We start from the raw sequence: 14,184 nt of genomic DNA on the forward strand, positions 1-14,184 counted from the left end.
GATGGAAGGGAATTACTTTCATTAATGTTGTTAAAGTCCCTTTTATAGAGGCACAGTATTAATTTTGTGAATTCAAACCTGTAGTAGGTTTTGTGGAACAGTAATCTTTTGGGCTAAGCAGCTGACTATGACCACTATGGAGATTTTCTTCCAGGCTTGACAGCATCTCTCAGTCTTGTACGTTTTGCATTGTTGTTGGGTTTGGGGGTGGGGTTTTTTTGCCTTGTTATATTTGAATTGGTCTACTAAGGAATAGGATCAAACCTTTACTGAGGATCATCTTTAATTGATAACTCTGTTTCCAAATAGTCACTTAAAAGTGTAGAGGCTTTCCAAGCTTCTTTTTTTAAATTCAGGGATTTGGGGGGGTGAGGTGTGTTTAAATCTCTAGATAGCTTTAGTAGACCATGCACTGCAATCTGACTCTTACAGCACCCACAAAAACTCATTTGTATTATTTTATGTACCCCAGACTACCTTTATTTTAATGTAACAATGTGACTAATCTAATAGCATCTTTTGGAAGTAACATGTCTGACAGCTACTTAAAATATTAGGCTTTTAAAAATCAATAAGTAGGGGTTACGAATAGCATGAAAATGTTATTGAGAACAGTGGTGACTGAGGTTTTAAACCATCACTTTTTTAATTACCCAGACACCTACAATATAATACAGTAGTTCTGAAATCAGATGTATCACTGTGAAGTTGTTATATATAAGTCTCACCTCTGAAATTCTCTGCACAAGTTCAGCTAATAATTCTTTCAGATTTTATACAGAAATTCATTTTTTGATGCTTTCCTAGCTATTTATAATGTATAAAGTAATTGTGATGCATTATTGCACCTGACCATTGCAGAAAGGTTTAAATTTGTATCCTGCCCTATTCTAAAACACCTGGATACAGTGGGTCCACTGTTAATATATTACAACTACGAGATAGAGATGTCTGTTGTTTGTAGATCAACCAACTCCTGTATGTCATATTTCCTTTAGCTGTTCTAAGTAGGGAAGAATGTTCTATGTTTGATACAGAATGTCAGCAGAGCACTTTAATTATCAGTAACTCTACATACTGTCTGTATTTTTGCAACATCTATTCTTATTGCTGTATTTCTTACTAAGTTTTACTCCTGTCAAATCCAACAGGATGGGACCACATTCAAACCATAGATTCCTTATTGAGGAAAGGAGGCTACAAGGCTCCGATTACTAATGAATTCAGGAAAACAATAAAGCTAACCAGGTATGCATCGGGGGATACCACAGATAAGTCCTGAGTTTGTAGTACTGTGATGTGTTCATTGGTAAGTGCTCATTTCAGATGCTAATAGTAAGCTTTCCTGTATATATTATTAATGATTTGTTTCTTTACACGATAGCAATATGGACTTCTGAGAGTATCTGTGCCTTGCATAGGAATTAGTGGCACTAAGGAAGAAGGAAAAGGCTGTTGTTAAGTATCAGGCCACACACACATCAGGGTATCTGCATGTTTTGTTTCATAACTGAAAAATCTTACTGGTGCATTAGCTCTCGCTTTGTCCAGTTTGGTCATTGGCTGTAATGGATGTTCAGGGGCTGTTGTTGGGAACAAGGATTACTTGGCATTGTCCATTCGTGTTTGAGCAGATGGTGTGCCAGCTAGGTACAACTGATCTGAGAGCCAGTTACTACTTAAACTGTGTCAATATTCTGAGGAATGAAGACATTAATGTTTTATTTCCTACTCTGTCCCTTGCACATGAGTGTGTTTGATCTAGCTAATTTAATAAATATGTTCTTGAGGGTTTCATAATAGCTGGGAGCCAGAATATTTAGAATTAGCAGCAGATATTCTGCCTCATAGCATTGTAGTTACATGGTGAAGGGTAGAGGAGTAAATGTCTGTAAGAACACCTCTAAACTGTAGATTAGTATAAGTTTGTGGTATAAAATGACTGCTAAACTCTATCTATTCCATACATGAAGAAATAGGAATTTAATCTTACACGCTCAGGAACTATTGACTGTTCATCCTCTTCAGGGAGGCCACACTTGACATACTACTAATACAGATAACAAAGTTGGAATCCTCTGTCCCAAACTGTCATCCTTCCTATATTACATCAATTCCTAGGGGCTCACAGAGTCACAGGATCAGTTCTACAGATGTTGTATATATTACTCTTGTTTCAGTGTCCTGATTTTTTTGGAAAGTCTTTCCTCCTTGTCCATATTTAAAACCCAATCCTTTCATTTTAAACATTAGAAAATACTTGGATTCTCCTGACTGATTTTGCACTTTGATAGGACAAAGACCTCAGATTTTGGATCTTTTCAGCTTCCATGTTTGTCATCTTCATCCGCAGATCTTGCCATCGCTTAGCAGTAGTTTGTGTTTATACCAGAAGATATAGCATTTATTAGAAAAATAATACTGTAGTGTTAGAGGGGTTACGTGTGAATGAAGAATAGACTTTTTGTCTCAATGACTATTCAGAGTACTGGATTCTTGCACTCTGAAGTAGCTGGGTCTAAGGAAAAGAAAACATGCTATTCCAAAGGTTAAACTAGGGAGGAAGGGTTTACAGAATCCAGCTAGATCTCCAAATGCAGAACCCCAATCCCCTTTTACTATTCAGCTGTACACCTACGTATCTTCTGTTCAAAATGGATATACAGAGATAGCTGAGGGCAAGGGTAACAGTGCTGTAGTTCTTAAGTTACAATCTCTCTATACCTCAGTAAATAAGGAATATATTTTAATAGAAACAAGGGTTCTGCATTACACACACATTCTTCTAGCTGCATGATTTTTTTTGGAGCAATGGGATGTGAGCACAGAACAAGCAAAAAAATCCCAGAGCATCAAAACCCCCATGTTGAGATATTTGAGTTCACAACATCCAAACTTCCAGCAACATCACTGGCCTGATGAAGTGGAATAGAGCATAATTTTAAATATTAAGAAGAATTTTTTCTTTGGCTGCTTTATTTGCTTAAAAATTCAGCTTCTGCTGACGTATTCTGAACAGTAGTATTAAAATAGTAACCATTTCCAAGCATTCAGACAACCTTTTTCAGAGCCTCGTGTTAACAACTTCTAGTCACATAGTAAAGCATGGAAGAGCGGAGTAAGTGCCTTTAACTTCCTTTTCAGCCATGAATTAAAGCAGATCTCCTGTGTGCGAATAAAGTTGATCATAACTAGTCTACTTCTAACTGTTTTCACTTCAAGCTCATACCCAGTAGTTCTGACCATGTTTTGAAGATAACAGAAAAAAAGTGGAGCTGAATAAAATGTGCCAATTCTGGGGGTCTGAAATGCATAAGGACAGGAACTGTATTTTTTCTTCCATCTGCTCACATAAGATGTGATTCCAGCCAGGCTGCCTTTGTCCTACTTTGACCCACTTACAACTAACTTCAGGAACTGCTGAGCTTACACTTGAGTTTCACAGTGCTGGGGGTTTCATTCACCAGGTTACTTACCAGAAGAGCCGCAGCTGATCTCTCAGAAAGGACCAGCTTTGTTACATTAGTACATCAGTACCAAAAACTGGAGTAAACTTTGGTGCTCTGAAGCACAAAGCTGCCTATCTAAGGTGTTCTGGTGTTCTGCTCTGCTCCTCTGGCAGAGAGGTGGCAGAAGCAAATGCGTTTGCCACCTTCATCGCCGCAGGTGGTAACTCCACAGTAGTTGTAACTTTTGTGTTGGGTTGCGAGTGCAAGTGGCTGGGCCGTCTGTTGTGGTTTTTTCTGAGCTAAAAGAGAGAACAACCAGAGCAACTGCAGAAGAAAAACATGATAGAAAGGAGAGGTGGCAGTATTTTAAATCAGTGCAGCTGAATTCACCAAACCTCATCTGTCAGATCTCTCATGAAGGGGCTTTCTAAGTGAAATTCATGGAAATGTGGAATAGAGTTGGTCTTGTGTAGATTTTACGCTTCTGCAGATAAGTGTAAATGTGGTGATATGTTCCTTGTCAAACAATACTGATGCAGGTCTGTCCAAAATACTTGTTGTCAGGGCCTGAATTCTGGCTTTAGTTGCATAGAGCTGGCTGATGGTATTGCAGGACCTCTCTCCGTTATTTTTCAATGGTCGTGGTAGTCTTGGAGAGGTCAGCTGGAAGCTGGCGAGTGTCCCATTCTCTGGAAGGGTAAGAAGACCCTGGTAATTACAGGCCTGTCAGTCTCACTTCACTGCCTGCTAAAATTATGGAGAAGGTTATTTTGGGAGCCATTTAAAAGCACTTCAGAGACAATGCAGGCATTGATCACAGGCAGCACGGGTTCAGGAGGGAGGAGTCCTGCTTAACCAACATAATCTCCTTTTATTGCCAAGGTCACCCATCTAGTTGACCAAGGGGAGATGTGGAGTTTATTTTAGCAAAGCTTTTGATACTGTCTCACAGTATCCTTCTGGACAAAATGTCCAGCACATAGCTACACAAATCCATCCTATGCTGGGTGAACAACTGACTGATGGGTCAGGCTCAAAGAGGTGTAGTAAATGGGGTTACATCAGGCTGATGGCCAGTCACCAGTGGGGTTCCACAGGGCTCAGTTTTAGAGCCAGTGCACTTTAATAAAGGACCTGGATGTCAAATGTACATTTAAGTTTGCCAGTGATACTAAACTGGGAGGAGCTGTGGAATCCTTGAGGGTGGAAAGGCCTCACAGAGAGATCTGGATAGACTGGAGAGCTGGGGGATCACCAACTGTATGAACTTTGCAGTTCGGGGTTCTCCCCCTGGGATGGGGTAATCCTGGTTATACGTACAAACTGGGGATGAGAGGCTGAAGATCAGCCCCGCAGAAAGAGATCTGTGGGTTTGGGTTGCTGGCAAGTTGAACAGGAGTGAACAGTTTGCCCTGGCAGCCCAAAGGGCCGACCATGTCCTGGGGTACAACAAGTACAGCATTGCTGCCCAGTTAAAGTAGGTCATTGTCCCACTCTACACTGTGCTGTACACTCCACCTTCAGTACTGTGGGCAGTTTGGGGTACTCCAGTGTAAGAAGGATATCGGACTGTTAAGTTGTGTCTAGAGGAGGACACCACGATGGTGAAAGGCATCGAGGGGCAAGATTTATGAGCAGCAGCTGAAGTCATTTGGTTTGTTCAGCCTGGAGAAGGCTGAGGGGTGACCTCATTGTGGTCTACAACTTCCTCAGGGTGGGCAGAGGACGGGAGGTGCTGATGTCTCTGGTGACCAGTGATAGGACATGAGGAAAGGGAATGAGGCTGTATCAGGGAAAGTTCAGAGTGGGTGTTAGGAAAAGGTTCTTCACTGAGAGGGTGATTGGTCACTGGAACAGGTTCCCAGGGAAGTGATCAGGGCACCAACCCTCTCGAGATGTCAAGAAGTGTCTGGACAATGCTCTTGGTTGTATGGTTTAGTGTTAGGTAATCCTGTGAGGAGCACAGAGTTGGACTCAGTGATCCTTATGGGTCTCTTCTAACTGGAGATAGATTGTATGATTCTAGTCTAAAAAGAATGTAGCTATTTAATGTAGCTGGGATTATTTTAAAAGCAGGATCTGGCAGACACTACACACTGATAGTTTAAAAACAACCCAAAAATCTGCAGAACTTGTTTACAGATTTTCTCCCAGGGTTTATGTAGAGAGCTGGCTGAAGATGCAGGACATTCTCAATAAATCATCATGAGTTTCTATTCCCTCTACTTCAAACAGTGTAGTAGCCAACAATTTTTAGCAGTTCTGTTCACTCAAAATGTTTTCCATAAGCACTTTGTGATGTGATTCAAGAATGACCCTGACAACTATGGTGGTTCCCTCCCTGCCCTTGTGCAACTGCAGTTAGTCTTATTCCTGCCATCAGAAGTTGTTAGCATTGCACATACCACTGGGACAGTATTTTTAGTGCTACTTACAGCTTCCTGGTAACAGTTCTTGAATCTGCTTCTTTGCTCTTTTCTAGGTACCGTAGTGAGAAGATGACGATGAGCTATACAGAGTACCTTGCCCATCGTCAGCATCATCACTTCCAAAATGGTATTGGGCACCCCCTTCCACCATACAACCATTATTCCTGACACTGAGCCGCATGACCAGTCACTGGACCTCTCTGCAGACCTCTTCCCAGGAGACCCTGCCCCTTCTTGGTCTAGCTATCTCTATTACTGTACCATTTTATGATGATAGTTTCCGTTGCCATGTTGAGGCTTCTCAGTTGGTTAAGCCCATCATGGCAACGGGAGGGAAAACTGCATTACTACAAAGATCCCATACTTTTTTTATTACTGAGTCACTGCAGATTTTTTTGCAGCCTATATAGCCCTTGGATTTTTTATGAAATTTTAAATTTCTACTTCATTAACATTGAATTATATCAATCAAGGCTTTCTGTGACTGTGGATGGAAGGAAGAGCTTAAGGATTACCGTTAGGGATGCTTTGCTTAGCAAAAAGGCATTCATGGCTTTTGCATTAGTAGGTATGACAGGGAATGAAACATATCAGATTCAGGTATTCTACTAGACAATGAATTGCATTTTCATAACGTTCTTAATAATGTTTTGTGTACAATAGTTCACCCCCACAGTAAAGAGTATACATGTAGCTATATACATGATCTCCAGATCCAGCCCATGCAGCCAGAATGTTAAGGCTGACATCCAGAATGCTTTTTTGGATGAAGAGAAGCAATTAGGTGTACAGTGAGAGGTGATGTTAAACATGGCAGCATTTTCCCAATCAAGGGGTTGAATTGATAGGGCACAACATAATCCAACTGGCCACCAGGTTCCTTTGTGTCCCGCCCTGTGCTGGGAATGGCAGGCAATCCAGCCCTGTCAAGACTAGTCATGATGATGCATTTGTAATGAGATGATGCCTTTCTGATGATCTCAAATTAGGAGTGACATTTGTGTTTAAAAACAGGTTGGTGAGTAGCAGATGTCATTATTAGTAAGAAAATGGGTTTAGATTTTAGTGCCTTTGTCTATGACATAACTATATACTTATATATAAAATTCTTAGAAAAAATATAGCAAACACACCAGATATTGTAGCAAACTGTGTTCAGTCTGCTCTGGTGTCAGGTTTTGGGGGATTTTTTTTAAGTGAGGTTTTTTTATTTCTATAGCAAACCTATTTTGGAAAATAAAAATCCCTGTTTTGTTCTTCTGCTTTTGAACGTGTTGAGTTTTTTCAAGTCATAAATAGTTAGATAAAGTTAACTATTGTTTAAAAAAAAAAAAAGAAAGAGCACAGGACAAGTATGTCATAATTTTACATGTTTCCATCTATTACAGGAATAGTACTTGAGAGCTGAAAGTACTGTGTAATAATTCAGATTCCCCTCCACACAGTAGAAGAAAGAGAACAGATTAGAGCTTTTTCCTGGTGTAAAAATAGGATTTAGTAAAAGGTACGTGTGGTGTATTGCAAGGCCAGTATGTGGTAGGGGCTAGTTCCTCTCATGTGCCTGCAGAACCCCCACTGATACCTGCTGTAGCTCAGTGCATGTTCTAGGGGACAACACATGCCATCTATTACAGAAAAGACCTTCCTAATATGCGTGAATAAACCACAGTAAGCAGAAATTCCAGTTATTTTGAATAATGAATGTTTGTAAATATATAGATATATAAAATTCAGTAGATAAAATCAATTAAAATTCATTTGTTTAAAAAAAAATCAGATTAATAGTAAAAAAGGTTTCAGTAGGGTTTCAAAACCAATACAGCTAAATTGCGCTCATCCCTTAGGTGAAGTTAGCTTTGCCACTTAATTTCTATGGAGGTTCTTGTAGAAGGTCTTTGGTATTCCTTCATCCACAGCATCTGATGTCCAAATATTAACTTTTTCAGTTGTGATGCCTTAATTTATAAGCAGAGGGCCTGAAATTTCAGGAGCCAAGAGATGCCAGCCAAAAGCTGCAAAAATTCATAGATGTTTATACAGAGGCTATTTTGGATGATACTGTTATCTTGTTTCTACTTGGGGAACACTTGTCAATGGCTTAGTCTTCAAGTGGAAATTGTGAACAAGTGGCTACCTGACAAGAATTGTGTTGGTTTGGGGGTTTTTTTTCTTACCCTTACAGGGAAACTGAGCACAAACTGAATCATTCTGCTGCAAAAAACCAAGTGTCATCCAAGCCCATCTTTACCTGTCATCTCGTTACAGCTCATGCTTCAGCCTGAGCTCCTTGTTAGAAGTTTTTAAAGAAGCTCTATTATATATAGAAATATATATGTATGAAAAGGTGCTAATCAACCTCAAGAAGGTCACGTGACTGGTCATGCGGATCTAAAATCATATCAGATTTTTTAAAAGCTCTTCGATATATGCAGATGTTATACAGAATTTCTTACCAGTGTAATAATGATATACTGATGAATAAACAATCCTGCAGGGTTTTAAGGACAAGGTCAGCAATACTTCCCACCATGGCTTGGGGGAGAAAAGGATAGTTTTGTCTCCTTTTTGTATACAGCATAATGCACAATGCATTTTTGTCTATCTCCTAGTAGCTGTTGCTTACAAATCTAGTTAAAAGGGTGTTATACAAACTGTAAAGGTGTGCTTTCGAAATGAGTTCATGCCAGACCCTTCTGGACCAGAGTTTTGTATCACTGATTAAAAACTGTTACAGAGCCTGTGGTCAATCAGATTGTATGCTATTTTTGGGGAAGGATTGGAATAATCAGTCTATATCTACAGTGTTTCTAGGGCACCTACCTCCTCAGCATGCGAGTGCTGAAAACGCTATGGATTGTTTATGTGTAATTGTGGGTTTGTTTGTACAAAACGTGCAGTTCACTGTGACATGCACTGGGACAGAATAGGTCTGTTTGCTTAAAGCTGATCAACAATTGCTTCCACCAGTGTCAGTCCCTCGTAGTTACTTTAGTACCCATTTATGTATTGATGATTCTAGCTACAGATTTTACAGTCGTTTTCGTTGTCTTTAATTTGGGTACTTGATCAGAAGTGAAGGTACAACCAAGTAGCTGAAGTACTTTTAAGTTGGAATGTTAATTTTTTTACACTACTCAGTTTGCCTTATTCCATTACAGAGATTGTTGGGGTTTTTTTTAATTCTTCTGCATAATGTTCCTGTTTCTGTAAACTGAGTTAGACAACAAAACCATAGACTTGAAATGCAGCTATTATTTAGTCATGCTCCAAGTGGCCTTCCTTCTGCCTGGCCTGTTGTAGCACTGACTTCTCACCATCTCAACCCCGATGCTGATCACAGCAGGGGAGGGCACACTAGAGCTCTGACCTCAGATACACTATGAAATCAAGGCAGACGAATCCATTTGCACACCTGGTGTTTGTATACGGACCTCTTGTCTTCAACTGTGCGGGTTTTTAAAGTCGTTGTCTGGAGTAGGTTACATCTCTTATGTGTGTTAGATCGAACCAAAGAAGCCTCCAGCCATGCCCAAATGCTGCTCCTAAAGCCTGCCTTCCAGTCCTTACTAAAGTCCTGCAGGATTAAATGTGTTAACTTTTTTATTTTTGTACAGTTTCTAACTGATTTTTGCTAGTGATGTTAATGGAATTCAGTTTCTCTGGGGAGGCTGAATAGCTCCTCCACTGAAATAAACTGGTGACTTTCCTTTTATGTTAAAAAAAGAACAAAAAAAGTTAAAAAAAAAAAAAGATAAAAAATAGAGAAACCCAAAGTGTGCCTCTCAGATTTAAGGGTTTCTGGTTACATTTATTCTGAAGACCAGCAATGATTCTTTCTATACAAAGAGATGTTTTCCTCGTTTTTTATTACTGTTGAAGAAAATAAAAATAAAGAAGAAAAACCTCTTTCTTTGCTCTGGACCCAGTAATTGTGCTGGTACATAAACGCACTGAGAAAACAAACTTTTGTTTGGAACTTTTGTAACAACTTATGACTGTTTTTGTATATCAAAGTTGATTCTTTTCAAGATATTTGGATCTAGTTTCTAAGTTATTTTAGTGTTTTATATGTTACAAAGAAAAAAAAAAAAGATTACTTTAAATTGTTCACCAGCATCTTGAGTTATCTTTAATGCAATGGTGACACAATGGGCTTAGAGCTACCTGGAGTAGCTTGTAAGGCCTCGTCTTTTCCTTCCTTCCTTAGTAACTTGATTGATTACAATAATATCACAGATTACCTGAACCCCCTTCCTTTATAACTAGATCCTTCTTCCTTCCACATTTAATTGCTATTAGTGTGAAGAAACTGTTGAAATGGGCATTTTAATATTAAGTACGGCTTAAAAAGAGGAAAATGAGGAAAAAAGAAAAAAATCTAGAAGGTTATCTGTGGGTCTGTGAGATATGGCTGTGGAAAGATATTGTAGTAGTTTTAACACTATTGTTATTACCTTTTAAATCATTTACCCAATAAAATAAGGAAAAAGAATCATCATTTCTTTTTCTGTTTCTCTGCTTCATTGTGCGGCTTGGTCAGGTTTTTACTGAAGTGATTGCACTGAGTGTGAGTGTTAAAGGCCAGTGATGTGTTGGGTGTATTTTCCGGTGTCCTTCCATTTTACCTGCTGTAGGGACAGCCTGTAGACTGGTGCCTGCAAGCTTTCAGTCTAATTCAGAAGTGAGTAACTAAACCCTCCAAGTTAAATCAGGTTTTTTGTCAGTTATAGCACTGTTTATACCAGGATATTGATCAGTATTTATATCAGTTTGGTTTTGCACTTTCTGTGTCTGACTTTAGGTGTGGGATTTTGTCCAGTCTTGGGCTCCTTACCCTCTGAGAGGGGGAAGTGGTTTCAACCTTTTGAAGCAAAACTTGGTTGCAGAACTAGTTATAATGGTGTAACCAATACATGTCCTACACTGCTTGTAGCAACATTATTCAACAGAAAAATGTGTATCATAGAACATCTTGAAGTATCACCTAAAACAGTTTCAATACACTTTCCTGATATTGCTCCTACAGTAGCAGGTGTGATTTTAAAAGTACCCTGGCTTGCTTTGCCAGGAGGGATTTCTTTACCCTGCGTGTCATATCTAACTGATGCGCAGACTGGAGCGTTGATCAGATTTTATGGAAAAACCTTACAGCATAGAGTTTGCACTGACGTAAGGGGTTCCTGCAGAGTGGAGGGCCAGGGAGTCTTTTCCCCATCCACACAAGTGCTGTGCTGATACCAAGGAGATGGTGTAATTGAGAAGGGAAGAAGTGTGCTCCTGTGAAGCAACAAAACCAGAGTCCAGCTGATGACGAAGTGAAGTACCCAGACAGGTAAAACTGACGTGGAGAATTTTGTTCCCTGAGCCACACTCTTAAGTGCACTGACAGACCCTTGAGTCTGAGTTAAAGGGAGCATGTTTCCTCTGTAGGGTAATTCCTGAGACAAAGCAAGAAAATGCTTTAACATCTCCCTGGAAATCAAATCTCATTTAAAAGTGGTTTTGTATGCTTTTGACTAATTCAGAATTAACAGATCTCCTGTATATATATGCAAAGTCTTTGAAAACAAACCAATAAAATAAATGTAACTTTCATTGAAGCTTGATGCAGCCATTACTCCACTTGCTTTGAAGCCTTGAGTTAGAAGATCAAAAAACAAACCTCTGAAGGGAAAACCTGCCTAAGTGAATAGCTTCCATTGTTGTTTACTGTCACACAGATCTAGTATCTGTGACAGATGTGCTTGACCCCTTAACCAAACCAGCAGTAGTTTGGTACAGGCTCTGAAGGAGATAAAGGCCTGAGCAGCAGCCAGGCCAAGAACTCCTCTAGAAAACCCACCAAGGAGCAGAGGGACCCAGTGAGCATTTGTGCATGTGAGCTTGGAACACTAGTCATGCGATCAGCACATGGATAGTGGGTGGTTTTCCAAGAGTCATTCACCTAGGAACAATCACGCTTACCTTTCCCATCCTGTGCAGTTTGACTATGAGCCATCCACTTTATCCCATAAACTTGACAGTGTAAGTAGCCTCCTCTGAGCTTCCCCTGCCAGGCAGCCTGGCTGCATGGCAGCCATCTCCCCTGGGATGCCTCTCAAGGCTTGAGAATCTTTACCTTAAAGTGAGAGATCCTTCCTTGCCCACAGCAGAGAGACCCCTTACTTGCACAGAGCCTTGGTAAGTTGCTGACAGCATGCTGAATCAATACTAGTGAATTCTATATAGTTTATTCCCTTGGATATAAACTGTCAAGACTAAGATTGGACCTAGCCAAACCCAGCTCCATCAGGAGGCTAGAAAGCAAGGGGATCCACTCTGAACCTCGTGACTCAGTGGGAGAGCCTCCCTTACCTTTTTGTATCTTTGGTCTCTGAGTAAATCACTCAGCTCGATTCTAACTTGATTTTCCTTTGTGTGTTTCACCCATGTAAGTAAGTAATAGAGTGAACCTTGCTATCAAACTTTAAACAGTTTTATGAGTTCATATTAAACCCACTTTTGCTAATCCCTTTGATGGTGATTTTTAAAGTCATTTAAACCACTCATTTGCCACAGATGGGTGTAATCAGCAGGATGGCAAATGGTATCACCGATTACTTGTGAAAGCAGGGAGGGAGTTTGAGTCCCAGCTTCTCAGAAGAATGGGCTCTTGATAAGTGGCATGATTGGAAAGCTGTGGAAGAACAGGGGCCATATAAAGGATGGAAAAGCAGTCCCTTGCAAAATGTTAGGTACCTGCCAATAAGCCACCCATCAGGACAGGAAAAAAGCATGGTAGAGAGAAACAAGATCTGCAAGAGGAAACAGAAGGCAGAATGGCAGCTGCATTATTGGTGTCTCTGGAAACAGAGCAGATGCATAAACAGTTACAGGAAGAAAATGAGAAAAAAGATGGCAGAAAAGGTCAAGATGATGCTTATGTGGGTATCCACATCCACAGACACTGTACACATCAGAAAATCAATTGTATCCCCTGAAGAACTGGATGGAAACACATGGGGTAACTGCAACAGGGGTAAATTGGGGGAAGATGATTCTTTGTTTCCCTCAGATCCCCCTAGTATGAAGCCAGACCCATCAGTAAAACAACAATCTGAAGCACCTCGGGGTGGTGCTCTGCGATAAACTGTACGAGTCACTCCCTGGGATCTGCTACAACTAGCAAACTGACAGTAAAAACATGGCAGGAGACTGGAAGCAGCTGAAACTGGAACAGGTTTTGTGGTAAGTCTGCCTGAGTGGAGATGGCGCAACTGGCTTTTGGGATCCAGGAGTTGTCTTAAATTTAGGACCTGACCCTGCAAAAGGATTCCACCCTATCACCAGCAGGATAGCTTATTGGGCTGGCAGAAAAGATACCATGGAGCAAGGTGAACCCTGCACAATCCCCAGGCTGACTCTCATGACTATATAGAGACATCATAGTCAAGAGCTCTCCACAGCCATCACAAAAGCTGCCTTCATGCCAGCCATGCACACATGAGAATCCAGTAATACCCAATATCAACTGCAATTGATGATGCAGTGCTAACTAACGCCCCTACTTAGAGGAGCCCTGACAATTCTTAAACCCTACTGAATTCAAAATGGGATGAAATCAAGACATATAGAACACAAGGAGGGATTAGGTGTATGATTCCACTTGCTCTTTAACAACAATTGCTGACATTTCTAATTGATGTGGGGGCACAGATATCAGTACTAATGCAACAGGAGACCTAGAAGCTGGGTGTATGACCCAGATGGCAAAAGGTGGAAATCGCTGGAATGAATAGAGCAAGTGTTACTTGCCAAACCACGAAAGTTAGTTAATCTGTGGCTCATGGGCATGAGAAGCACATGAGAAGCACATGTTGTCTACTGGCTTTGCAGTTAAAGATCACAATGAAAATATTTGGGGTTTTGATGTTTTGAGCCTGGCACCTGCTGGAGGGCAGCATATGCCCCTTGAGTTCAAAAGTCAACCCTAATCCTTACACAGATCAGTCAGCTACAGTGCCCAGTACTCCACGCAGGACCTGCAGTCCCTGATTCCAAGATTGCTAATGTATCACAACAGCCGGGTTCTGCTGCAGCACAGAATGGTATTTCCAAAATCAGAGCTGATTGGGAGAAAGGATAGATGATATCCAGAACCCTCTCCCCATATGATCCATGGTATGAAAACCAGATGGGAGATGGTGACTAACAATTGATTACTGACACTCAAATGCCAACCCAGCCCCAGTAACAGCTGTAGTACCTAGTACCACAATGCCAACAGCCACACTACAAGCAGCTGCATACCCATGGATAGCCATGCT

General features: G+C 40.6%; 1 protein-coding gene across 6 annotated transcripts in view; it reads left to right on the top strand.

Annotated features, from left to right (window-relative positions):
- Positions 1–10,373, top strand: part of AMMECR1 (AMMECR nuclear protein 1) — a 100,446-nt gene extending 90,073 nt beyond the window's left edge. For 2 of the 6 annotated variants that reach the window (XM_061361897.1, XM_061361895.1), the window contains exons 6-7: positions 1,152–1,248; positions 5,932–10,373. In XM_061361897.1, coding sequence (XP_061217881.1) covers positions 1,152–1,248; positions 5,932–6,046 — 212 coding nt within the window. In that variant the 3' untranslated portion in view covers positions 6,047–10,373. Of the gene's footprint in view, positions 1–1,151; positions 1,249–5,931 lie in introns of those variants that run through there. The other 4 variants (XR_009726731.1, XR_009726730.1, XM_061361896.1 and 1 more) reach the window with 4 other exon arrangements.
- Positions 10,374–14,184: the final 3,811 nt, after the last annotated feature.

This window comes from Neopsephotus bourkii, unplaced genomic scaffold (assembly GCF_033783945.1).
Source record: "Neopsephotus bourkii isolate Nb327-2 ecotype Australia unplaced genomic scaffold, CSIRO-AGI_Nbou_v1 NB_1067, whole genome shotgun sequence".
Classification (NCBI taxonomy): Eukaryota; Metazoa; Chordata; class Aves; order Psittaciformes; family Psittacidae; genus Neopsephotus; species Neopsephotus bourkii.